This window comes from Sylvia atricapilla, chromosome 1 (genome assembly GCF_009819655.1).
Source record: "Sylvia atricapilla isolate bSylAtr1 chromosome 1, bSylAtr1.pri, whole genome shotgun sequence".
NCBI lineage: Eukaryota > Metazoa > Chordata > Aves > Passeriformes > Sylviidae > Sylvia > Sylvia atricapilla.
The window spans coordinates 132,303,011-132,329,975 of record NC_089140.1 but is presented as its reverse complement, the minus strand read 5'-3'; the positions used below and the strand labels follow the sequence as shown (position 1 = coordinate 132,329,975).

General features: G+C 43.1%; 2 protein-coding genes across 5 annotated transcripts in view; one reads left to right on the top strand and one right to left on the bottom strand.

Annotated features, from left to right (window-relative positions):
- NCALD (neurocalcin delta) overlaps positions 1-3,980 on the top strand; it is a 49,079-nt gene extending 45,099 nt beyond the window's left edge. Inside the window, exons 3-4 of the mRNA XM_066334328.1 lie at positions 3,317-3,422; positions 3,636-3,980. Of these exons, the coding sequence (XP_066190425.1) occupies positions 3,317-3,422; positions 3,636-3,733 (204 nt within the window). The 3' untranslated portion in view covers positions 3,734-3,980. The remainder of the gene's footprint in view (positions 1-3,316; positions 3,423-3,635) is intronic.
- A 13,363-nt stretch (positions 3,981-17,343) lies between these two features.
- Positions 17,344-26,965, bottom strand: part of GRHL2 (grainyhead like transcription factor 2) — a 67,056-nt gene continuing 57,434 nt past the window's right edge. For all 4 annotated transcript variants that reach the window (XM_066334289.1, XM_066334297.1, XM_066334306.1 and 1 more), the window contains exons 15-17: positions 21,772-21,836; positions 17,541-20,569; positions 17,344-17,479 (exon numbers count right to left, since the gene is read on the bottom strand). In XM_066334289.1, the coding sequence (XP_066190386.1) occupies positions 20,455-20,569; positions 21,772-21,836 (180 nt within the window). In that variant the 3' untranslated portion in view covers positions 17,344-17,479; positions 17,541-20,454. The remainder of the gene's footprint in view (positions 17,480-17,540; positions 20,570-21,771; positions 21,837-26,965) is intronic.

Here is a 26,965-nt window from a genome sequence, read left to right as displayed (position 1 = left end):
GCACCATCGTGCCTTTAACCATGCAGGCACAGCCCAGTGCACTCACCGTGCCTGTCCCTACACCAGTCTCCAAAAAGCCCTGCCTAGAGATCCACATGGAGCCAACTGCACAGTTTGCAAGCTGAAGGACTTTAGGTGGTGGGCTGACAGCTGCAGAGCCTCAAAAAAGAAGGTCCACAGGATACTGCTGCACTTACCAGACTTAGCACATCTGCAGACTACTGTGAGAAGAGGCTTCATAGCCTGCCCTCTTGACAGACCTTGTCACAGTTCCTCTCAGATTCATGTCTCAGGCTTTTCATGTGTCCCGTATGTTTACCTATAATCTAAATAGCCCACTCCATTCAAAAATAGCTGCAAACCAGTTAGCAGATTTGTTCCCCTTGCTGAAACGGGACATATTTGGCTAGTCTCTTAAAATAAGAGTTCAAAGGAGAGATGGAAACCTTGTTCTAAGGATACATTTTTTCACTGTATGGACTCAAAAGGCATTTTAAGAATACTGAGCAGAGACAAGAATAACACTTTCAGTTTAATAAAAACAGAGCACACACGTTTCATTTGATGGGATAACTTAGTTGCATGCCAGGAAGAAACAGAAGCTAGTATGGAAAGAAGCAAAAGCTGATATGGCTCTGTAAAGACAGTGTCAAAAATCTCCATGAGACTGAGAGGAAAACAATTTTTTCAGGCCAATCATTCACTTCATGAGACTTCTAGCCATCAGAATTTATTTCAACAGAGTAAAAAAGATCAACTGAAAATTTGTGCTGTCATTGCTGCTGCCATCACATAATGAACTTTTTGACAGTTGGCCAGGTATACCAGGAAAATGCAGCCCTCACCAAAGCTTCTGACCTGAGTGCAGCAGTGGCAGCCAGCAACTGGCAAAACCTGTGTGAATGGGCAGAGGGATGAGATTTGCCCTAGAATCACCCATTGCTGCTCATCCACATGGAATTGGAAAATCAAAGGAGAGAGTTCAGCAGGGCAGCAGATGAAGCGGGAGCCTGTGCTTGCTCCAGTGACGTACACAGGGCTCTGGTGACATTTCCTGGTGACATTCAGGAGTGCCAGGGAGCTGTAAGGAGCACTCCTGCCGGAAGTTCACCTGTTAAAGCTGCCCTGACTCAGGAGGCTGCTGACAGGTGTCAGCTTCCAGTGCTGAATGCCACTGATGGTTTTCAGCCCAGGTTCTGGGAGGTTGAGGAGTCACACTCCATGTGGAGTGGAACCTCTGCAGCCTTTTGGCCCCTGGTCTTAGCCCAGGGTTAGTACAGCCCAGCTCTGTGTAATCATCACATGAAACCAGATTCCTTTCAGAGCTTGCTCTTTCAAACATACAATAAAGAGTTTTGTGTAGCTGCACTGAATTAATATGGGGCAAGTCTCAAGATTCTTAATCAGCTTTAGCTGGCTTTTACTTTGGGAAAACTTCCCAATGAACTTCTGAGTAAGGACATAAGAATTTGTCCAGAGTAACCATTTTCAGCATGAAAGGAACGCTTACTATGTTATTCCCATCTGGCTTTCCTAGAATATCTCATCTGTTATTCCCTTCACACGCCTCTGTGAAAAGGACCCTGTAGTATGAAGTCATCCTGAAGTGCTTTTTTTTGTCCTAAAAATCTGCATATTCTTACTATGGTTACTTTGATCCGGGTAAACATGCCCTCACTCCCAGTCTGGGGCATTCCTCCCACACTTTCAATGCGGATTCTCTGCTTTGCCGTCCTCTCACCCAGAGAGAGGGAGTGACCCCTCCACCTTTCTTCCTACTCCAGACAAAAGCCAGACAGCTTCAAATGCTTAAACACAGGCAGATTTATAAGGCTCATCTCTGCTCTGACCCTTGCAAGCCTTGCATGCTGATGAGGATGAGCAAGGTCTAAATTCTTACTGTCCGCCCTTTCCATTATTTCTTTCCCTATTGCCTTCTTCCTGCAGCTCCCTCATCCCTGTGTTTACATACTTGCATGTTCATCCTTTCTTTTGTATTCCTGATATCAGAGTATCGTGGTTGTGTGGACAGCATCCCTGCCTCTAGTGAGGCTCTGCCCAGTGCTCTGGAACACTAATTCTCCTGGGAGATGTGAAGGGTGAGCTGTTGGCAGAGGAAAAGCCAGCGAGATGGCCAAGGAAGTGGATGCTCCCTCATCTGAGTGTAAAATGTCTGTGCTACTTAGTGGCATCCTCCATCTGTGCTGTTACATTCCTGGAGCCAGTCCTTGGGGATCCTGAGCCAGATGATCTGAGCTGCGAGGCAGAGTGCCTTCATGAAGGGAAAGAGGAGGGAGGAGTGACCCAATGAGAAATCTTGGCATGCACCAAGGACCCCCCTCCCAGAGCAGGAGGAAAGGAAAGGAAGAACAAATAACTCAAGCAGTCAGACGACAGCAGGTGACAGCCAATGAGTTGCAGTAGACAGCAGAGGGGAGCAGTTGGACCAGGGCAATGGATGCTGCCTTGGGCTTGGATGTGCTGCCTCTCCACGTGGCTTGGAGGAACCCCCAAGGCCACCACCCTGCAGCCCCTCTGAGTGCTGCTGCTCTCCCAGGCGTGGCACCGCAGGGATGCCTAACACAAAGCCCTGGTGTTTACCGGTGCTGCATGCTTATGTTTGCCACAAAGGATTTGTCTGTGCTGAGAACAGCTATGGGTGGTGGTGGTCCTCTGTAGGACCAGAGCATCTGGTCTCTGTGGAGTGAATTGTGAAAGGGATTTTGAGCTGTGCACACGCACCGACCCCCAGTGAAAAGGCCGCCTCCTTGATGGTCCAGTCTTTGTTATCCGTGAGATGCAGCAAATGCAGGAAGTGAGTCATTGTTCTCCCCAGGACAGGGTGCTGACAGGGAGGGAGGGAAAGGAGATGGGGGAGAAGCAAAGGCAGGGTGAGGAGACAGGTGTGGTGAGGATCAAGCCTGTGTGGCAAAGCATGGAGATGCATCACAACACAGGACAGGACCATGGTGCCCTGGCTGTTCCTCCAGGCTCTGGGAACTGCCATTGCCTAATGTGTTGTACAAATTATAAATTTGTCCAAAGACTGTTTTAATAAGGAAAAATGTAACCTTAGTCCAAACCCACGTGGTGTTTGACCATGACTAAAGAAACACAGTATTTTGCAAACGGGTGTCCCACTGAAGAGGGAAGCTGCATGCACTGGTGCCACCCAACACCCTTCAACGTCCAAAGAGCAGGTCTTGCTGGTGCTCCAAGGATATTTTCTGCCTGTTTCTGTCACAAGAAGATCATCATACCCTTGCACCAAAATAATGTGCTTGTTACCAGCTCTTTGCCCCTGTCTATCACACAGGCAATCTATAAGATGGTTTCTTCTGTAATGAAGATGCCAGAAGATGAGTCAACACCCGAGAAGAGGACTGAGAAGATCTTCCGCCAGATGGACACCAACCGTGATGGTAGGCACCCTGCAGGGGGTGGCCGGGGTGTCCCCACACAAGGGATCGTCTGCAGCCCAACGGGGTGTAGGCAGGCAGGGCTTCACCTTGCAGGGTTGCTTTCCCAGGGGATTTTCCTGGCTTCCCCAGCTTCCTTCCACCATGCTTGTCCAGAGGCTTGACAGGTGTGCTGCAACCCACCAGGTGTGCTAAATGAATGTGTTTCTTTTCTAGGAAAGCTCTCTCTGGAAGAGTTCATCCGAGGCGCCAAGAGTGATCCGTCCATAGTCCGTCTCCTGCAGTGTGATCCCAGCAGTGCCGGGCAGTTCTGAACCTGTCCTTTGGATGAATTATGTATCTGCTTTGTTTTTTTTTTTTTCTTGCCAAACAACATTCATGGTAGTATTGCCTCTGTATGGCCAATTATGCCTTCATTTGTGGCATCTTATAGCTTATTTTGTTGTGGATTAATTATAAGAATGCTGAATTGCTCTTAACAATTTGTCCAAAGCACGGGCAGTACTGTTTTAAACAGATATTGTGGTGTTATCATTGTTTTTAAAATTTCATTTTGTTTTTTTGTTTGTTTGTTTGTTCTGTATGTGTTTTGGAAAGTATGTGTTGAGGAGGAGTAAACCAACAACAAACCCCTTGGCAGCAAGACACACTGACAGATTTTAGATTGCTGCTTTAGTTGTTAGGTATTCACTTGCAGGACCTGAAAGTGTAGTAAGGCTGAACCAAAGGGGTTGTGATGGGTGGGTAGGATTTACCTGGAACCTCCTCTCCTGTCCAGGAGGCACCAGTTAAGATCAAAGACAGGACTGGGAAGAAGTATGAAGGCGCAAAACGTGTGTGGGGGGGTATCATCCACTCCCATGCCTCGTTGTTTCAATGCTGTGAACACTTTCCAGGTTGTGAAGGAGAAGGGACAAAATGAAGGTTGACATTTTTTTACTAGGTTTACAGTGGTTGAAGTCATATGGCTTTATCTGAAAATTCAGCAATTTGCAATCCTGATCTCCAAATCCACAACTGACAATACCTCTTGCTGTTTGGGATCAGCAAAAGCAGACACAGATATGAAAAGCTGGGTCTTGACAATAAATTTAAGGGAGATACATGTTGAATGTGAAATTTTCAGGTTAGTAATAAAGCAGTTGCTACTAGGGAGAGTGGACATTCACGTGAGGAACTCACGGAGCACCTGCAAGCAGCTCCAGCTAAGGCACATCTGCTGTTCTGAATGCTCTTGCATAGGAGGAAGTTTTGGAGGTGTTTTTGTCTCTCTCCATGTAGCTAACAGAGTTTCTGGGCCTGCTCTTAGGGGAAGGCTGTCATCAAAACTTGTTTTAAACATAAAATTGTAGCATTTATATTTCATTTATTTTAGTAAAGTTCAAAAAATCTGTACTGAAATGAGGAAATGGTACGCTTTATGATATATTTATATATATAAAAATTAAAACAAAAAAAGATCAGCTCTTGAGAGAAATGTTGAATGTTTATCTTTCCGCCTAGGTGCAGGAGTTCTGAAATTTGCTGCTGCAAAATTTTATCCTTTGGTCAAAGTTGCTGTGTGCAAAGCTAATACACACATGTGGGATTTCATAGGAACTTCACAAGCGCTGTTGCAGAAGAAAAGCTGGAAAAGCTTTAGCAACAGGAGGCATTATGCTGACTAAATTGGCATTAATCAGTCATTAGCTGAAGTCTGCTTTGTGATCCTGTTGGAGAGCTACCCATGCAGGCAGAGCACAGTGTTGGGAATTCATGAGCTCGTTAGAGTAACCTTTGTCTGACAGGCAAAGTTGGCATTTTGTCAAGTGACCTTGTAGATGCTAATCCCCAGTAGCCTTAATTTAAAATAAACCAAGTAAAAGAAGTCTGCTTTGCAGATGATGATTAGCTAAGTACTAATTAGAAGTCATGAATAAGTAGTTGAGCATAAATAATCTTCTGTGGAACACTAGCTAGCATGTACAATAACTGACAGAAGCAATCCTATACTTAATTTTTCCATACCATTTGCTTTGCCAGGTGTGAAGGGCAAAGCATGTTAAGAAAAAATAAAAGTAAATTGAAAATAACATTGTTAATCAGTTGTACTAAAATTTTTATGAGTGGCTAATGACACTCAATAAATGTCTTCAAGTACACATCTTTGTCTCAAACAATCACAAAAATCCAATTGATTATATATTTCCATTACATTAATCAAAATACTGAGATGAGTGTGGGAAAATAAAAAGGCAAAGAGGCCCCACACAGACACAAACAGATTTTAATACCCAGAATTTTCAGGTGTTATAGTGAGCAACACTAGCAAGTTATGCACCAATTCTTGTGGCTGATGAAAATATTCCCTATCTCCTTCTCCCAAATCTTAATTAGACACCATGTGCACAAATCTAACCCTTTGAAGGACAGTCTGTGCCTACCTTCTTCAAGGTAATTTTCTGCTTTACCTGGAGAGGTTCTGGCCCTCTGTCTCCTGCCCATCACTTCATGGATTTTGAGCATCATGTACTTTAGGGTTGTTTTTCAGCAGAAGACGCCTGGCCAGACTGCTGGGGATTGCTGAAGCAAGGTCAGTGGCACGCAGTGATCCACACCCCCCTCTGCCAGACGGGAATGACCAGTGCTGCCGGCTCCATCACCACGCCCGTGGGCAGGACAAGGTGACGCCAGAGGATCCCTGCTGAACTTCCAACCTCCTGGCTCAGTGCAGACACACATCCAAAGCAGCCCAGACCTGTGGAAGCTGGCATTTACTGAAGGTGAACTTGGATACCTTCTGCAGTTCCATCTTCTTAATGCTGTGAAAGCGGTTGCATGTGACCGGAGCTTTTAAAATGTTGCCTTTTATTTAAGTGACTGCATACCACCTCTTTTTCATTTTGCAAGATACTTCTTGCTCAGAAGCTAATCTCTCAGTTTATTTTTGCTCAGTAGTCTCGGGGTGTTGGGGCCAGGCTCACCTCCCGGGTTACTCCCGTGCAACACGTGTTTGAAAGCACAACCTGTGCTGTGACCCCAGGCCAGCAGAGATGTAATGCTTCCCACAGTTCACAAAATTTGGAATAATAAGAATTAGCCTACAGCTGCAGAGGACATAGCTGCAGATAAGGCTAATGTATAAACATTTACAGAGTGAACTAAGGTTATTCTTTTACCTGAGTGCCACTGATGATTGGTATTATTTTAAATTATTAACTATCCCTTTCTTTTTCTGCCTCTGCATGCACTTAAAGCTGATTCGTAGCTGAAGTTGTAATAGGAACATCTGCAGACCTCACTTCAGCAGGACAGCAGTGGTGTGCTGCACCTCAGATTGAAATTTTCTGCTTTGCTGTTACTTACATTTGTAATCATAACTGCCTTCATAAAGCTTTTGAAGGCAAAGTGATGTATCCTGTATAAAATGGCACAGTAAGTCAGACTTTTGAGTGATTCATTAGCAATATCTCCACACAGGAAGGATGGCAGACAGCATGTACTATTTCATATCACTTCTCAGTTTTGTAGATGCATTCTCTAGTTTTACTTGCATGTGTAAGAGGCAGCCTTCACTGTGTGTTGTCCAAAGGAATTGAGTACATCTCACATGTAGACTGAACTCATGGAAAATGCCAGTCCCATTTATCTGACGTTCCTTGTCATTTATCTGACCTTGTCAAACTCTGGGCCAGAAGGTGTGAAGTGAGTACTATGACTAGTGAGTTTTGCAGTAGCCTCTCTTTGTTTTAGGGTGCTTTGGGAAGGGAAAAGGGAGCACAACCCTTTTAAAAGTAACACATGTGTTCTTGTGACCACTTAGAATTTGAGATGGTCTGAAGAAATATTTGTTTTGACATTATTTGAAGTCAGTTCACAGTTCAATGATGTTCCTGAGGTACCCAGAGCTGTGCTGTTCCCTCGCAGTTCTTAGGAGCTTGTAGGATTTTTATCTTCTTCCAGGGCATTCTGTCCTTTGTTGTTCTGTGTTATAAGGCATGACCTCCACATTTTCTGCAGCTTAAAGCAGTACGCCAGAAGTGTGCAAATTTCATTGCTGGGTGAGGTCTGCATGCAGAAATATTGCGCACCAGCACAGAAAGTAGTCGCATGTGACCAAGTCCCTGTGGCTTGAACACTGCCCTTGGGGGTTGAGCCCCAGGACTTCTCTCTTCACTGATGGCAAAAGTGCAATAATGCAGCTTAGCTTGATTTTCTTTTACTGCAGATCAGGTTAAGTCGCATTACCTTGCATTTGCTATGGGCAGAACCTTGTCTCATGGAAACTTGGTGAACTGTGGTACCTTGATGTTGAGCCCTAATCTGCAGACTAAGCTAAGATGAGAAGATAGCCTTGGCCATACATCTCAGTACATGTGAACCAGAGAACACAGTGACAACTGGCAGGGCCCTGGGGACATGTGGCAGTGAGAAGGGAATCTCCTGCCTCAGAACAAACGCCCTGAGCTAAGCTGCTGGCTTCTTTTAAAACTTTCTCCTTTTTTAGCACCGCTGGTGTAAGATGCAACATGGTAGCAATATAGCAGGTCAGGATAGAGGAGACGTCCTTCAAGAGTTTCCTTGTGCAGTTTAGCCTACAAGTGCCAAGTGGAACAATCACACGAGTCTGATTGTTGGCTGGACAAGTCTTCCTGAACACCCAGTACACCAGCAGCTCCCTTTGTCTTTCTCTTGGTGCTCCCTTGGTTTCCTGGCATGGCAGTCCTTGTGCTCAGCAGTTAGGTGTGAGGTACCTGGTGCAAGACTGGTGGAGAAGAATATTTCACCTGCCCTTTGCAGAAGTATTTGGATGCATTCTTTGCTCTGTGTCTTAGTAAGAGGGATCTCATGTAGGAGTCTTAAAGTGGGAAATGTTTGTTTTCTTGGTATTGCAGGCAGAACTTGTGCTTAGAAATGCAGAGAAACTTGGCAAGTGCCCGAGAGCTGAGCAGTGCTCAGAGATGCATGCAGTTTTCCACTGATTGTGCAGTAGGCAGATGAGATAAACAGCAGTGATACATCAGACACATCGTGCAATGTGTTTCAAGAGAGGGCTTGACTAGAAATGGCACCTTCTATGTGAGCAGCTCTGACTGCTGCGTGTTTTGTCAGAGGCACTGACAAAATACACTCTAAAATTAAGCAGCAGAGTTGTTCACCATACCCTGGCAGGCATTGAACAAACAGCTCCCAGGATGAGCATAAGGTTTTCCCTAAGTGCAGCTGAGGACAAAACATTGCCTGAAGGAGTTCATTCCCGGCCATGGTAGAAAAGAAGAAGGGAAAGCTCAGTTGACTCTCAAAGCCCAGGTGTCATTTTGCAGGCTAGGAACAGTGGAGTGAACATCTGTGTTTTAAGCACATAGGAAAAACAGCAGGGAATTATAAACAGGTATGGAAATCAGTGACATTAGAAACCAGGACCACTGTTGAGGGACCGCAGAAGCCATTAGGTGCTCTGGCCTTCAGAGCAGTAAAACCATCAGTTGGATGTGCAGTCAATCTCCTTGCTCTGTGCAGAAAATATCCCTGTCTACTATGGGTATCTAAACAGCATCCCTTATTCCATCCTGGTCTTTGCTGCTGTTCTTTCTAAATTATCCATATTGAGAAGTTGTTTCTGGGGTAAGGATTTTCACAGGATAAGGTATAAAGTTTTAGATGTGCTGTCCATATCTTAACAAGCTGGAAAGACCAGATGCAAGAGGTTGTATTATTTTAATGTGTAGCTGGGATTAAGCTATCACCTATAAAATGCTGACTAATAAGCAAAGAAAAAAAGAGCTTGAGTTGCAGTGAACAATGTGAAAAGACTAGAGAAACTGAAAACTGTAAAGGCATTCCTGCCTGTAGTCCAGGGTCTGAATTTGCACAGTGAACCACTCTTAGCAGTAGCCAGCACTACTCCTCTACTCCAGCCCAGTCAGTGGTACCTCCTGGGCTGCTTTAGCCCTGTGTAGTGAGGCTGGGGCCTGTGAGTCCTGCAGCAGACATGGTCATCTGTATTAGGCAGGCTGAGGGCTTCCTAGATCTCGAGGCACACAACAGCCACCCACCCTATGCATAGTGTTCATTTCTGTGCACCTGAGATGTTTTTGATCTTCCCTTCTTGCCCTGACCTTATACCAAAGATGTTCTCACCTTCCCAGGGCATGTGCTCAGGGTGTCCAGCTCTCCAAGTCTTTGCAGCCACCTCCAATTTTTTTTTTTTTTTTTTTTTTTTTCCTGGCATACCAAGCCTCTTTGTGAACAAACACACCAGCCCTTGACATGTGGAGGAGCCGAGCTTGATGCACTTAAATGGAACAGCTTTTGATTTGGTTTCCCATCTTTGGCCCACCTGTGTGTACCACACTGTTTATTTCCTGTTATTAAGTACTGGCTGTATTAAACGTTCTAAGAGCACACTGAACCTGTGAAACAACATGGTTTTCATTATCACGTACGTGTTTGTTGAGGCACTGCAGGCTGAATCTGCCAGGTGCTCACTCTCCACTGCCCTGGTTTACTCCACAGAGAGCTGGTTTCTCCCAGGCTGGAGCAGCACCTTCCTGTGCATCCCCATGCAGTGTGCAGTGCCCCAGTCCTGCAGGAGCACCCAGCTGCTGTAGAGATAATTTTGGCATAGTTATATCAGACACTCTTCCTGCTTCGTGTCCAAAACAAGTGTTGATGGTGTGACCTCTGCTTTTCTCCTCCGTGGGGACAGGGGTTTCAGCAGTGTTCAGGGTTGGCCTTATGTTTCCCCACCAAATGGGATGACAGGATGATGGTGATTAGTAAACCCACCTGAAGAATCCTCTTAGATTTTAAACTTCATTTGTGCTGTTCCTTGGCTGCACTAAGAGGTGAGATTAATGGGTCCGGTGTGGAGGTTTGGGGGAGAACTTGCAGTTCCTTGCCAACATCACCTTTTTATTTCCTGTCATTATTCCCATTTGGGCAACCAAATAGTTATCTAGAAGAAAAAGAAAAATCAAATCCAGGGTTTCAATCCAAAAAGGGTCTAAGGAAAGTTAGTGAAGACATCATGCTCAATGTTAGTCATATGAATGTTCCACAAAATCATGTTTCTTTGGTATTTTGAGTTTAATTTTCTTATTCATGTTTTAGGCATGTTTGTGATTTATTTCGATATTTTGGATCCTCTTAGATTCAGCCCTGCTGGTCCTTCAGCTTTTATGCAAAATTCCCAATAATCCCAAGCGCAGAACTGACTGAGCAATTACTAGCAAGGTGGGCACACTGTGCCTGGTAAAAATGAAGAGCTTAATTGCCTTAGCAATTGTTTTTGTCTGCACACTTGTTTCAAGGAGACAAATTGAGCTGCATTTCAATGTGTTTATCTCTTCCATTTGCTCACTTCAATTCCATCCAAGCAGTCTTGTATTTAATATTTGTATACTCAGCATTATTTTGCCCTTGAACCTGAAGTGACCAATATTGTCTTCCTCTGACAGGAGTACTTCATACCTTTTGATTTTTAAATATTGCTGAGTGAGTGATGTGATGGTTGCAAAAGTAGTTACACATTTGTGTGCTGGCTTTGGCTATGAAAGAGCTAATTTTCCTCACAGTAGCTAGAATGAGGGTCGGTTTTGGATTTGTGCTGAAAATAGTGTTGATAACAGAGGGATGTTTTCATTATTGCTGAGCAATGCTCACATGGTGTCAAGGACTTTTCTGCTTCCCACCCCATCAGCAAGAGAGCTTGCAGTGCACAGGGAGCTGGGATGGGACACAGCCAGGACATCTGACCCCAGTTGACGCCAGGGTTACCCCAGGCCATGGTGTATCAGCATATGAAGAGGTAGGGGAAAGGAGGAGGAGGGTGACAAGTTCACAGTGATGTCATTTGTCTTCCCAAGTCTTCTTACCTGTGATGAAGGCCTGTTTTTCTGGGGGTGGCTGAACACCTGCTGGCCCGTGGGAATTGGTGAATGAATGTCTTGCTTTGCTTTTGCAGGGGCTTTTGTGTTCCCTGTTAAACTGTCTTTATCTCAACCCATGGGTTTTCTCACTTTTACCCTTCCAATTCCCTTCTCCATCCCATTAGAAGGGAGTGAATGAGTGGTTTTGTGGGACTTAGTTGCTGGCTGGGATTAAATCACAACAATTTTGTTTAAATTTGGGCAGATATTTCTGATGTTGTAGAAACTAATAAATTGAGATAAAACATGGTCAAGAGCTGAATGGATCAAAGTGTCCAGCTCCTGTTAAAGTCCATGACCATTCCACGGGGAGAGCTTTCTCTGTTCCCTCAGGCTGTTGCCTCATTGCAGCATAGAGTAGACATAATAAATCGAACTTTTAATGATCTACTACAAGCAGACTCGTTGCAGCAGCATGGAGATCAGTATATCCTGTGTCTTGGCAAAATTAGATACCTCTCTAGATGAATGTTTTGTAGGCAAATCTACATATCCTAAGGAAGACTTTTACTATTCAGAAAGGAGAGGGACAACTATGAATTAAATTAATTTGGTCTGCATATTTTTCTTATGGCTGGCTAGAATTGCAAGTGTCCTGTGTGTTGTTGCCTATAGCTGTTGTGGTGTGTTATTTCCCCCCTGGTTCTGTTGTAAGCTCATCTGGTGGTATCCTGAGTCTCCAGCTGGTTCTCCGCCAGGCAGAGCCCATGAGAAGGACATGTAGAGGCGAGCAGCTTTCAGACGCACCAGGGGCAGCTTTTGGGCATGTGGCCCTATGCTGTTCCATGCTTTGGGAGTCTGCACCTACAGAGCAACACGTTAAACCTACCTGATAAAATCAAAGTAGATGATCAGGCCACTGAAGGAGACGGAGAACTCGGCGGAGGGTTGTGTATGTTTTGTGCCCCCCCAGCACGTGCACGGTTCCCCCAGCTAATAACTTCCAGTTAGGACCTTTCCTGAGCTCTTAGTGTTAGAATAAAGTTTTCTTATGCTGATAATGTATTTGTATTATGCAACAAACTCAGAAGATTATCTCTCTATGACGGTCCTCTCCTCTCAAGAAGCTAGTCTCCTCTGTAAATATGATATGCAGAATGTATGGGAGTCTTACCAGCGTTGGTTTGCATTTTTAAGACTGTACTAATTAATGTGTGATACTATTGTGTTTTTGTAGTGGCATCTTTGATGTAAGATGTAAAAACTATTTAAATTTTTTTTTTTTTGTTATTGTTCAGCTTTTAGAGATAGCACCAAGGACTGCATGTTCACTAGAATCAGCCTTTTTCAGGGGCTGTCATAGCTGCACGCAGGCACCGGTGTTCACCCGGCACGTAGCACCTGCGTTCTTCCTTTAGTAGGGGTCAGTTTTGAGTGGAAACTAATTCTTCCTGAAAAGTCTAGCTTTGTCTTTCCCTCTCTCAGATTCAAGCTTCCCCCTCCCAGGCTGTGTGCCAGCCCTGGCCCCAGGAGAAGACCTGGGAGGACTGTCTCCTGACCCAGGGCACCCCGCTAGCATCAGGCTCCTTCATCCTGTAGCTCACCCAAATGCATGCTCCTTGGAACTTGGGTTTCCTTGGAACTGCTGGCTGTGCCAGCACGAAAACAGTGGGCTCACATTGCAAGACAATTCGTGCAAGTGACTTTAAAATTAATTAACAAACACTGAGGGAAATTAAGGAAAAGGAGAGCCTGAGCAGCAATTCAGAATCTTATTGGGGTGTTTAAAATAGCAAGAACTTGGGGTCAGTCTCTACAAGACAGGACCATTTGAATGGCTTAGGTCTATATTTCTTTTCAAGTTTGGAGAGTGAAGTGGGGCTCAGATCCAGCCTTTCAGGCAGGTTGACTTACTAGATAGACTGAGTCTGAGATGCTTCTCCAGATTGTGTCGTGGGCCAAAAGACAAGACATGCTGCAACTTAGGAGTTATTTTTCTTTCAGGTTTGTTTATTTTATTTTTTTTTTAATGGAGAAAGCAGTTCAAACTGCGCCTAGCAAAATGACTGACTTCAAAAGCATGTTTTTCCTTGTTATATAGACACTCACAAAACAGCATTGTGTGACTAAAAAGACTAAAAAGGCACATTTGTGACAGTTTCTTTCTGAGTGCCAAAATATATAAGCAGTATTGTTTAAAGGGAAATAATTTTTTTTACTGTATTGTTATTACTGTTGAACAAATATATTGTTTTTAAATGTTAGATTTTGAAGACTTTTGTATTGTAAATTGTTTTGTGACACGGTGCTTTTTCATACTGGAATTACTGATTGCACCTAAATATGAATTATTGCTTTCTTATATAAATATGTGACCTTGAACAATCTTGATGAAAACCAATGTGTGGTGGGTACCAACAGTTCAAAAAAATTCACCTACTGAAATCCCCTAAATGTTCTTTCCTACTAATAAACATTCTGCTGCAGCTAGTGATGGTGTGCCATGCGCTTTACTCCCTTCACGGTGGAGCCTTAAAGCCTCAGGTAGCCCCTTGGTCTGGGGAGAAAACCCCAGAGAAGCCTTTGCCTGCTGCCTTCACGGCTCCTGTCCTGCTCACTGCTGTGGGCACAGTCAGCAGCCATGAAAGCCAATTTGGAGAGCTCAGCCAGGGCTTAAGCTGTGCAGAGGAGCTGAGCCGGCACATTGCAGCCGGCTGGGCGCTCCACTGCTGGAGTTTTTTCTCCAGCAGCTAAAGCCAGCAGCTGGACAAGGAGTAGGATATCATGGAGTGGGTTATTAAAGCACAAGGCTGAGAGCCCTCGTCCTCTGAAGCTGGAAAGAGCAGCTTAGCTGGCTGACAGCAACTTTCCCTGCTGTAGATAAATGCCTGTCCAGGCTTAGGGCACTTTTTTACCCCTTAATGACTATCACACCTACAAGGGAGCAGGATGTGGCAAGGGAGCATGGGCTGGCAGGGTGGTAGCTGTGGTTAGTTACTCTGAGATATGGCTGATGAGGCAGCAGCAGAGCTTGTCACAGCAGGGACTCCTGCTAACCTCAGACAGGCTCTGGAAGGGGCTGGCTGATGCTTCTGTGCATGCTTCTTAAGCTCCTCAAATTTTTACCTAGGTTAAATTTGGAACTGGGATTAGCTGAGTGCAAAAAGTAGTTTAAAGCCTACTGGAAGGTAACAGAAACCAGTGCCTATTTCCTTTAGAGATTTAAAAAAGAAGGCTATTTGCGGAACTGCACATTAATATGAGCTTGAGGCAGGCTGGAGCCTGAATGAAGCACCAGTTACAGTATTCAGGTATCTCCTGAGCTCAGTGCAAACAAGCTTTATTACACAAGCTTCCAGTGTGCCAGTCTCCCTGTGATGTACATTCTCCTCTCCCTCCCCTTAGGGCCATCATACAATTTGGCATAAAAAGACTGGGTGTAAGGAGGTGTTTATTTGTACAGGGGTGCTAAAATCCTGCTCTTACCACCCTTGCTGTCCCTTGAATCTCGCCGTGCAAAGGTGTCTGCCCCAGGCACTGGAGCACATGTTGCACTCCCACAATCCCGGAGTGGACCTCCCACCACCTCAGGGAACCTGTGACCCTGCAGCTCATGGCCCCATCTCTTTAGTAGCGGGCTCCAGAATCTATCACTGTTTTCTGCCGCACAAATTGAGCCAAGAGATTGGGGAAGGTGCTGAAAACCACAGGTTTGCTGCTCCAGTGAGTCCCCTAATGTTTCGGTCAGGAGCTACAGGTGAAGCGTTTTGTCCTCTGCTCCAAAAAGCGGGTCACTTCTTCTTAATGACCTTTAATCACCTTGGCCTGGCTCAGCCATGCCAGACAGTCCAGCCCTTGAGTTGTGGGTGCAGTAGTTCCCATCAGCCAACACACTTCTCCTCATTCCTCCATGGCCTCGCAGATGGCACACTGCCAACCATGCAGCTTTAATGCACTTGCATTTTAAGAGCCACTCAGTAAAACTACTTCCTATAAAACATAATTAAATATCGATCACATGCAGTGCCCAGGAAATGTGATTACCTTAAAGAGCTCCGTGGGAGCTGATCCTGGCTCACCCTGCACTGCTCATCCAGAGCACTGAACTCCTCCACCCCACTGTAAGACAGGGCTGCCCTGCTAGTGCTTGGGGAATCAACCTTTGCTGAGGCAAATGCTTTCCCAAGCAATTTCCCACCTATTAAGATGTTCTCACCTCCTGAATCTTGCTTGAAAAGCCAAACTCAACTGGTGGAGAATAAAATGCTTGATGAAAATGTTTTACTGCAATATATGTGGCCAGGTATGCTTCAGTGCTTTTGGATTAGATGTGGGTAAGGACCTCAGGTGCCCAGGAGTCACAAAGATGTTAGTGTCAGTGCTTCCAGCCAGGTTCCCACCTTGGGACACGCCAACAAGTCACAGAATCACAGAATAGTTGGGGTTGGAAAGGATTTTTGTAGTTCATCAAACTCCTTGCTCAAGTAGGGCAAATGAGAGCTGGTTTGTCCAGGACCATGTCAAGGCACCTTTTAAATATCTATACAGATAGAGACTCCACAACTTCTCTGGGCAACCTACTCCAGTCCTTAGTCACACTCACAGTAAAAAGCTTTCCCTGATTTCAGAGGGAACCTCCTGTGTTTTAGTGTGTGTCCACATGCCTCTGGTCCTGCCACTGGGCACCATCTAGAAGACCCTGACTCCATCCTCTCTCCACCCCGACTTCAGGTTCTGGTACATACTGATACTCTCCCTCCTGGAGAGATGTAGTAATACACATGACAGCAACAGAAATATTATCTCATACATAGGAATATTTATTTTTTTTCCTTCTTAAAAATGTACAAAAAATAAAATAACTGTATTTACAGCTTATCAAACCCCTCTCCCAGTTGCAACACTATTAAGTTATATGAGCTATATTCTTAATATAAAAGCACACTATTTATACAGTAAGTTTCCTTGTTTGCCAGAAAGACGGCTTGTCACAATCTTTGGCACAAACATTTGTGTTTGTATCTTGTCTCAATTAATAGGAAATGGAAGAGCATATAAACATTTAATAAGCTTTACATTTCATAAGTCATAAGATACTACTTTCCAGTTCCACTTCAATCAATATACAGCATCTCTGACAGCTAGAGAGTTTAGATTTTACTAACTGTTTGAATTAATTTACATTTAAACAATTAATAGAAGGAAAGAGAAAAATAAAGACATTTGATCTCTGAATTCAATTGACCAAAAACTTTGTGAGAGAGGACACAGGAAAAAAACATTATTTTCTTTGCAGTTTACACTCAGTGATAGAAATCCTCCAAAATGTCTTGATGGGGTTATCACCATACATCCACAAAGCTTCACTCAAAGGATGCACTTTATTTTGGGAATATCAGCTCCTGACTGTGAGAAAGAACTAGAATTTGAGAATTTGAATGGGATTTCATAATATAACATCGAATGGACGGACAAAGTGCCAAATCTGCAGCAGGAACCAAACTTAGAAGACTGTTCTCCTTTTGTACACCTCTATCTAGAGTCTTCCAAAACACAACATCTACAGACACTGCACTGCTGTAACTCTTCATAGGGAAAATGCACTGAGCAGCAAGCCACTCCTCAGGCTGCACTAGTTAAGATTCAAGACTGCTGTCTTGAAGAAGAAAAGGAAATGAGAATTTTGTTCCTTTAAATTAAGAACCACTGCAGTTCCACAAAGAGATAAAGGGAGGTGAGGCGAGGCAGATAGTCCTGTCCTCTACTGAACAGTAGCCAAATCTTACTTCCATTTAACTCATAGTATGTGGAAGATCCAGCATTAATCAATATTTTTTTAATCAAACAAAAGCAACATGCATATTTTAAACAATATACATGTAAGCACTGTGTACTCCTCAGGATATCTGAGTCAAGCAGGGCATAAGGCAGCCACTGCTTCAGAAGTTTGCATTACTCATACCACCCTTGCCCCTTTCCTACCACTCTGATGAACTGATTTGGACCAACAAGATGAACCTTGAGAGCTTGTCACAACCAGCATTCAGGTTCAGTGCTCCTCCAGCAGCTGATGCTATAACTACAACTGAAGGGGTGCAGCATGGATCCTCAGCCTTAGTGCTTGTGATGCTTCTGCATCTGGAGCAAAGAAACAAAGTCCTCTGACCCTGGCAGATAAAGTTAAAGGCACTCATCCTTACCTAGCTCTAACTAGGTAGAGCAACAACTTGTTGTTTTAAACAACTAACTGTTGTTTTAAACAACAACTAACTTGTTGTTTTAAAGTAGTCTTACCACCAATCTAGTCACATTCCCAATAACTTCATTGAGACTCTAAGAAGGAATTAAAGGCAGGAGTATCAGCTTGCAACTATCAGGAATTTACACACTTTAAGATGTATTTGGAATAGCTTTTAGTCAATCTTGGAAGCAACTTTCCTTTTCTGGACAGTGGCTGTCTGAAAGCTCCTAAAATTACAATGGAAAGATATCTCCTTAAGCCTCAGCATTCCTGGAGCATTGCACTTCTCACTGCTCCTACATTGCTCCTCATCACAGGATGCTGCAGCACACAACACATCTCAGCTCATCTTGACCCAAATGTAAGACAAAAACATCCCATTAATCTGAGTGCTGGTGCTGCCAGGAAAACCTGTCCTTCTCTGTGATCCCTAAATTCTCACTAGCATTTCTTAATGCAACACATTCCAATCCAGGCAGCCCCAGGTCCCACAGGCATTCCCTTGGACAGCAGGTTTGTTGGGGGAGAACCAGGGCTCAACTCCTGCATACATTTACTCCTTTGCTTCTTCTGCAGCTTCTGCCCAAACATCTTGATATTTTGAGGATTCCAAACACCAACAAAGAAATACAGGAACTAACAGTATTGCTCACCAGTCCTGTGTGCTGGTCCCAGTTCCTAATGCCTCCTGTCCAAACGGTCCTCTTTTTTTATTTAAGAAAAAAATATCTGGGATAAGTCAGAATAGACTTTTTGTCTCAGTCTGAGCCAAACAGAAACAAACTGAACCATCATAAATCTCTTATGTTCCCAGATTGTTTGCTCTTGAGCAGGGTAGCAAGAGCATCTTTGCTGGAGTGCATTTTTATATAAAAGTTAAGAAAATTACAACAGAACTTTGCATCAGAAGGGGAAGGAGTGCATGACAAAAGAAAAGGCTGGGAGAAAGAGCACATACTTTGCTTTACAGGCATATGTGGATTCTGGGTATGTTAGCACTGATGCTATCAGCCTGAACCTTTTATAGTTTCTGGTCCCACAGAAACTTTGACATGTATCTAACATCTCTATAAAAGGAAAAAGGTTTTAATGGAATGCTACTGCTAATTAAGTTAAGAAAATGTGCAAGAACTTACAGGACATCTCATTCATATAGCCAAATCAGACTGGTCAGTTATCCCAGCTACTTTGCTTGAATGGAAATAGCTCCACACAGCTCAAAACACTACATGAGCCCTGTTAAACTAGGCAGTGTTTCTTCCTGCCATTAACTACCAAATAATAAAGGTTGTGTGACTAAAGCAGAAAAGGTTTTACAATAAAAAGATAAACTCCAAAGGCTGCATGTAGGAAAGGACCCACAATTCTGTCTGTCGCACAGGATCCATGTAGAGTGCATAGAGAATAAAATGCAACTGAGTCTGAAAATTATATGCTGAGTGAGGAGCTCTTTACAACAGCCAGAGGAGCTAGAATGGAGAGAGATGCTTGGATATCATAGGGACATTCAGGCCTTCAACCCCTTTCCTGGTATGATTGTAGCCTGCACAACTTTATTTCTTCACAGAATTCGCAAGACAGGCATGCAATTTGATGGAATAACCATGTAGGTCAACTTGGATTCAGATGCAGCCCTTGAGGGAGAGACTAATCTCCACACCTCAGTTGTGGAATAGTCAGTCTCCACTAGCACAATTGTTCCAGTTTTGATAAAATATTTACATCAGGTCCAGGCTTATACGCCACCCAAGTGTCCTAGGAATCACAACAGAATCATTCAATGGAAATACAAGAGCAAATACACTTAAAAGGAAGAGTTTGAAGTTCTGTTTCTTACAATCTAGAGGAATGCTTTGATGCACAGGCTGCTGCAGACAAAAACCTTCCCACCAGAAGTCTGAGGAAAGGCTGCTTTAGAAGCCTCTGCTTCATCAAGGAAGACGATCAGGAAGAAGTCCCTTCTGTACCCCTAAGCAAGCCCGGCAGCAGACACACAGCGTCTCTTGGATTCTGTTACAGCTGGATGGGAGACTCAGGTATCCACAGCTGGGACTTGGGCACCAAAGGTGGGCCCCATTGTGCCAGAGCATCCAAGACCCAGTAGCAGAGTCTGCTCTAATATTTGAATATACAACTGTGTGAGCAAGGATGGAGTATATGAGGACAGATTCAGTTATCAGCTTCTCAGTACACACTCCTTAACAGATTGCAGCAATTTAATCCTCTAGAAAAGATTCTATCAAACCCTAAACCAAATACATACAAAAACATAGTGGCAGTAAACATGCCCACATACAGTAGTTAAAATATATTATTGCATATTATAAACATTATATACAAGGTTAAAATGGTTTTTTTACCATTTACTTACAAATGACATTTGTAGCTGAATGCCTTACTTACAAGTCCTCATTGCTACGTGCTGAGAACTACCAGAGGTATTTGGCAAGACTATACAGTATAGAGAGATATGGATCAGTCTGAGCAAGTGAACTGTTAGCCACTTTGCCCATCTTTAGCACTGCAACACATTTTTAGCAATGACAGAGACAACTACTGGTAAAGTGATTTATACCAGATATCTGGAATTAGACCAGCATAGTTACTGAACATGTTCTTGAATGAGCTTATCCACACTGAAGTGTGGATTAAAATGCTGCATTTCACATTTGCAGTGGGTCATCTGGTTACAAATCTGGGGACTGGTAACTGCTTGTATACTAGAGAGTGGGGAACAATAAATAAGGGACCAGGTTAACGTGAGTGGCCTCATGCTTGACAAACCCAAGTCTATATGCAGTGGCTGCATATGTGCAGAATGGACAGTATTTTCAATGCAGTCTTGTAACAGTTTCTCTGATCAATGTCTGTCAGGTTCATGGGGAATCTGCTTTCCAAGAAGGATGAAATGCTGTGGTTCCTTACAAAAAGGCTCTGTCTGAAGCTAGATCTCTGTCAGTGTGATCTTGAAGCCTTCAACCATGCTCTCCATGTTCAGGATGAATGTGTCCTCATTGGAGTAGTGCTCAATGATGTTGTCATCCATGTTTACCAGGATACTGGTGACAAAGGCAGAAATCAATGTTTTTATGTACCAGGACACTGAAAGGGAAAGCTATACACTCTACCACATGTACTTGCTTCTTTGCAACACAAAACCAGACTCCAGCACATGCCAATACAGGGTCACTAGTGGGAATTATTATCAAGATCTGCCCCGTAGTCCCTTATACTGTTTGGATTAGAAGCTGCTCCTTGCCAGAGTCATTAAGAGACACACCAGTGCGGGGATGTTGACACAGTTAAGCCACCTACAGATGACCTGCACTTCAGATCCCTGGCAGACCCAGCTAGCTGCTGCTTCCCATGCCTGGCATTGGCTCCCACAGGGACATGTCTGTGCTACTCCTCAGGCACATCATGTGAGCTACTGCACCTCTGTGGTGTGAGGTGCTAACACAGGGAAGCAGTATAATTTGTGCTTTGCATACAGCTCATAGACTTAGAACTCAGCTTGGATGTGAGACTATCAACAATGACTACTAGAAGTGTATGTGAGTGTTTTCCTCACTCTTTACCTCCAAGTGTTCCTTCTGCCACTTAGAAAGAAGCAAAACATGAGAAGTTTCACCTGTCTTCTCAAAAGCTAAAGGAATTCCCAGACACAACAATGCCCTAAGCTAGAGCTGCAGCTAAAAATAAATGATTGGTTTAAAATTATATCACTACAATATTGTGTTAAATAGAACTTTAAAAAAAAAGTAGAAGATTTAGTTTAATGGCAAGGAGCAGAAGCCTAGCTATTCTAAAAGTCCAGCTGTGAGGTTCATGTCTAAATTTATTCAGCTGAAACCCCTGCAACAAACATTGTCTGCCTGACTTTCAGAATAAGACAGTGGCCTACTTCTTCCTAACACTGCAAGAGAACTCCATGCTGCATTCACAGCAAAGGCAGCATCTCCCATGCTGGCCCTCTACAACATTATTAAGCATATTGTCTACAAAATAAGACTTTATCCACATATCCACAAACTCTTTCTTCACAGTAAGCTTATGAATACTTGTCAGACACAGATTGGAGATCCATGTCTCCTCTTCTACCATCCCTTACAGTCTCCATAGATATGAAGATTTCAGCACAGGGGTATGCCTCCTGAAAGAGTTTGTGCTGCCCAGCATCATGAGGCCCCAAGTATAATTGGGATCTCTGAGTACTTCTAAAAGATCCTGCAATAGATCCTTAGTTAGGTAACTAACTTACCCCTTTTTGCTCTTCTTATAAAGTTTGGCAATCTTTTCAACTGGCAGCCCATATTTCTCAGAGATCTGAAATAATAAAAATAAAAGAAGTATCACTAAAGATGAATGAGAAATATAAAATTATCACCTCATACCTTACATAAGACATTAAAACAAATTCTCTGCAAACTTGGCAGGATAGCTATACAGGAAAGTCTGTCACAACTATATCGTGCTTTCATTTAAGGATGATTTGGGGAGCAATAATCCTGAACAGCTTAATCAAACCCCACAACTGTCTCCATCCAAAAACTCAGATGCTATAGTTTTTATAGGGTGTGAGGCATCAGAACTGCCCCAGCATCTCCCAGTGCTCTGCTCAAGGAGTCAATGCTCTTCCCAGCTTCAGATTTTATCAGGGAATTTCAATCTGATCTTTCTGTTGTTTCTTAATCTGATTTTTTGGGCTCCTGGAAGCAAAGGCTTTCCTGCCAGGCAGAAGGCAGACACATGGCAAAACAACAGGAGCTGACGGACTGATGGAACAACAAAAACATACACATTTTTATTTCTCAAAGACATTTGGAGGTTTGTTAAGCTAACAGGACTCTCCATGATGATACTTTGGTCTGAAAAGTATTTTTAAGGTACCTTTTATTGTGGGAGGGCTACCAACATCAAACACACAGGACTAAGAAGCTTCTGTGTTGTTGTGAAGGTGACTCAGTCTAGTTACTACAGTAGCAAAATGAAAACACTATTTGGCTCACAAAACATCATCTAAGTGTATAGGTAATGAGATGCCACAGAGAAGTGTGTTATCAAGGTAAAGGACTCGGAAAGTACACTTCTTACTAATGCAACTAAAACAATATAGCAGAAAATACAGTAAAACTTTAGAAGGAGTAACTATTTAGCTGACAAATTATCCATGCAAACAAGTACTTTCACTGGGATGCTTTGGTATTGCTTTGCAGCAGTGTACTAGTAACTTTTTTGGATGTCTATTCTGCAGTGAGTCTGTGGTGTACTTATGAAGATGCTGTCCCTGGGCCCTTCATCTGAGCCAGGTTTGTTTTCCAAATTGTGATTCTTTGAGGGAACAGACCTCACCATTCATACTTCAGGCTTGTCCCAAAACGCAAAATAGTTACAGAAAAGTTACTTTTTCCCCCCCAGTGATTAATGTTCTGTGGTGTTCTACTGCCAAGCAAAGCAAGTTTCCAGCTCCTCCCAAGTGAAATGAAGTTGCAGCTAAATAGCTGACTACTTATCTTCTGCATTAGAGAACTGAAATGCATAATTAAAAATCCATTTAAAGACTGGCAAACATCAGTCACTATAAAATCCTTTCTTTGTGTTTGCATTCAGAGTTCTGTTGAGAAAAGGTATTTTAGGGAAGTACATTAAAGCAATTATTACAAAAGAGAAAATGGAATGGATAAACTCAACAGTGAGGACAGATTCAAAGAGTCACAGGTTGAACACCAAGCATGGCTCCCATCCAGACAGCCAAGATTCTCTGAAAGAAATAAATAATTAGCCTATACCTGTCTATGTCACCTATAATAGTATAATTGTCACCTTAGCCCAGATGCAATTTTTTACTTAAAAACTACCCTTAATAATGCATAAGGGTATCAGCTTGACATAGCGTAACTCCAAGATTCTGAGGAACCAATAAAACTTCCCTTACACTGAAAACAGTGTACTCTGACTATTAGCATATATCACTGGCTAACAGAAAGGGGTATAACTGATGAGGTACAATGGACACATCCACTGCCTAAGTTTTCCACCTAGCAGAGAACAAAATACAAACTGAACTTGGGTGGTATTTTCTACTTCAGTTTCACTTGCACCAGCATGTTTCAGTGTTCTTTTACTCTTTCCTATCCTCTGGCTTTGGTTATCATGAACAGAATGACATCAGATAAACAATCTGGTCTTGAATTTTTGTATTTGTGCCTCTGTTGTACCCCTAAATTTAAGTGTTCATGTAAAGCAATAATAATAATGGCTCAATTTCATTAGACAGTTGAAAAAATCCTTTTTAACAGGCATTGGAGAAAACCCCAAAACTGCAGCAAGTGCCACAACTGTGTGAACATGAGGAAACGCTCCTCCTCTCTGGGTTGTTAACTCTGAAGCCTAGTGACATTGTAAAGATCAGCACTTTAAGACGCTTTTCACTGACTCCATGCAAATAAACAAGCCGAGCAAAACATTTCTTGCCAAGGAGGCTTAATAGCAGCTAATATACAGCATTCTGCGCATTCCAGCATAAATCTTCCCTAGGATATTTGGCATACCTAACACTCATGCATTCCAAATGTTGCTCAAAGCAGTTTGGGACTCTGGGACATCACTTCCTACATAAACCATGAGAGGTTGGGCTGAGAAAGCCTTGCCTGTCACACTGCCTATGACAGGTGTAGGATTTATATAACATGCAGGGATTAGTGAGCTTTGCAAAAGATTTCCAGCTGACTGAATAAGCACATTTCTCAGGAACCCCTGGGATTCAATCGATTATACCAAACAGCAAGCTGTGGAAGCAAGGATTAAAGTGGGGATATGGGAGAACCTCCCCTTCACAGTCTCTAGTACAAATGTGCTAAGTTCTGCTGCAGAATTGGAGAAAGCAGAGAGCAAGCATCTGCTAGGGCATCTCACTTAACACCCTCTTCTCAGTGTGTTTGCTGGCAGTGAAGGGGGACCACCACTTACTGCCAACTTCCATACAAAACAACAGGATTTCTCACCTGAATCCAAGCAGGCTACATTGAATTTTAAAATGATATTTTTATTTGGAGAAATATTTTTCCTCATCATCTCCATTGCCCATTTGTCAATTTTCTGAGCAGATATTTCTTTCTGTTAGGATGCCCAAAGCAGTGTGACAGACTTCCAAGTGGCACTGAAATAGCTGTATGAGTGTTCCTTTGGGCTGCAGCCCCCTGGCACGGCAGGTTTGTCTGATTGCACAAGCCACCAGAAATGCTCTCTGCTGGAGAAAGGAAGCCGGAAAGGGCAATATCTGGGCAGGTCAAGGCGTGTAGGAAAATACCTTTGCCAGATTATTTCTATGAAATGGTCTAGTCTGTTGCCCTACACTGGCTGGAAGATCACACATATAGTATCTAATAGTCTAACTCAGCTGTTAGTTTTTAATTATTAACTTTGGGAGATGCTTAAATTTCCCAATTTGAACTGCCTTCTGTAATTTGAATAAATATGTAATTTTGCACAGTGTAAAATCGAGGTACCTACTGAGATCCACAGTTACCCTGACTTTGGATCAGGCTGAAAAGCAGGATGTAGAGCTGCTATTTTCTGTTGATCAAGATGACTAGTGAAAACCAAATATCTGCATCGCTTCCTGAGACGTGCTGCATTTCTGAAATCCAAGATCACCAGATATTTGCCAAAAGAAAGATGTCTAATTGAGAAGGAATCTAAGTGTTAATTTGGAGAAGGAGTATGTGAGTATAAAATAAACATAGGATCTGAGAAAACCTCTGCAATATGATATTAATACCATTAATAACAGAAAGTTAGGGAAAAAGTCAAAGATCAAGAATAGTGACTAACAAAAAGAAAAAAAAGTAAAATCCATAAACAGAGAAGGAAGTATGACTGAGGATCACTGGAGCTCTTTCAGATCTGGTGCTCTGTAATACTCAGAGGCTCAGCTCCTAAATTCTTAATACTGAGACTAGAATGAAGCATTTAGGATATGCACAATTACAAAACTACATGATTTGCTGCAATGACTGTAGAGAGAATATTTAAGAATATGCACTTTGACAGCTTTCTGGCATTGTTTTATCCACAATATCCTACCAAAGAGAATTAAAATTTTCTGAGTGTGTTCCTTCCAGTGAAATGGGACATTTTACAATAGATTAGATTTCTCTGGTGCCGAAAACATGCCAGTGAGTCAGCAGCTGCGCTGACTGAGGTATGCAGAAACCTTTCCTGCTTCTGCACCAGCTTTGTTTTTGTTACATGGTAGCTGGAGAACAGGCATGGAGAGGCACAGACTACTGGAGATAAAATATTCATGCTAGCTTGAACAGTTATAGGATAATAACATACTTTTAACTTCCATACAAAGACAAGATCAAATTGTGTTGCAGCTTACCATGAATCAGACTGCTGCCTCTTCAAGCAAAGCCTGGTTTTTGTTATCCATGTGCTCTGCCTGACAGCTGAGCTGCAATCACAGCTAACAAAGAGCATCGGCAGAAGCACAGTTAGGACATCCTTAGCGTGCCACTGACTCTCCTCAGAGATACCCTCATCTAAATAGGTGCTTTAACCAACTTCACTAACCCACAAATCTTTTTCTGCCTTCTGCTACTGGCCAAATATTGACCAAATAATTCAATCTTTACTGCATTAAAAGTGTTCAGTACATGCAACAAGATACAGTGACAGTTTTAAGAGAGTATAAATATACACACTTCTAGCATTTGGCTGAGTTCTCTAAGGGACTCAGAGGGGCACTTTCATCCATTTCCCTCTTCTCCCCTACATATAAACAAGGCTGGAAATCAACTCAGCATCCCACATGTCAATCTCACATTCCCTCACTGAAGCAGTGAGACACGTGATTATTTCTTAACTCTTCCCTTGCCAAATTTCATGAGCCATCAGCTCATATAAACAAGATTAAACATGGAAATAGCAATTCTTATGACGGCCAATGGGTAACAAGCAAAAAACTCAACTCAAAGAAGCAGCACAGAAACAACTGGTAGGTAGGTCATGCTGTAAATGAGGGCTAGAGAAGGAATTTGAGACAACATATGAATGACAAGTCTGCACTGGCTCAGCACCTGCCTCTTACATGCTGAACAGCAATTGCACAAAGGCCATATGAAATTCCCACAGGAACAGCACATCCTTGGGCCTCTTCTTGGAAACCAGGCTGGGAATGTACTGATAAGCATTACAGGAAAAGATTCAACAGGCTCTGAACCATCAGTTCAGAAAGAAGCACAGCAGAAAATGAAGCTTGCACCTCTCTCCTTCCCTGACACTGGTTAACTACTGCTAGTCCTCAAAGCTCAGGTCTCAAATAATCAGCTCTCTGATGCTGTTTAAACCCAGTAACCTGCTGACAACACCGAATTAGGAGAATGCCAGCATTTCAGAGCTGCAGTCCAGAAAGGCTTTAAAAAATGCTTTAAATGCACTTAAGAATAACT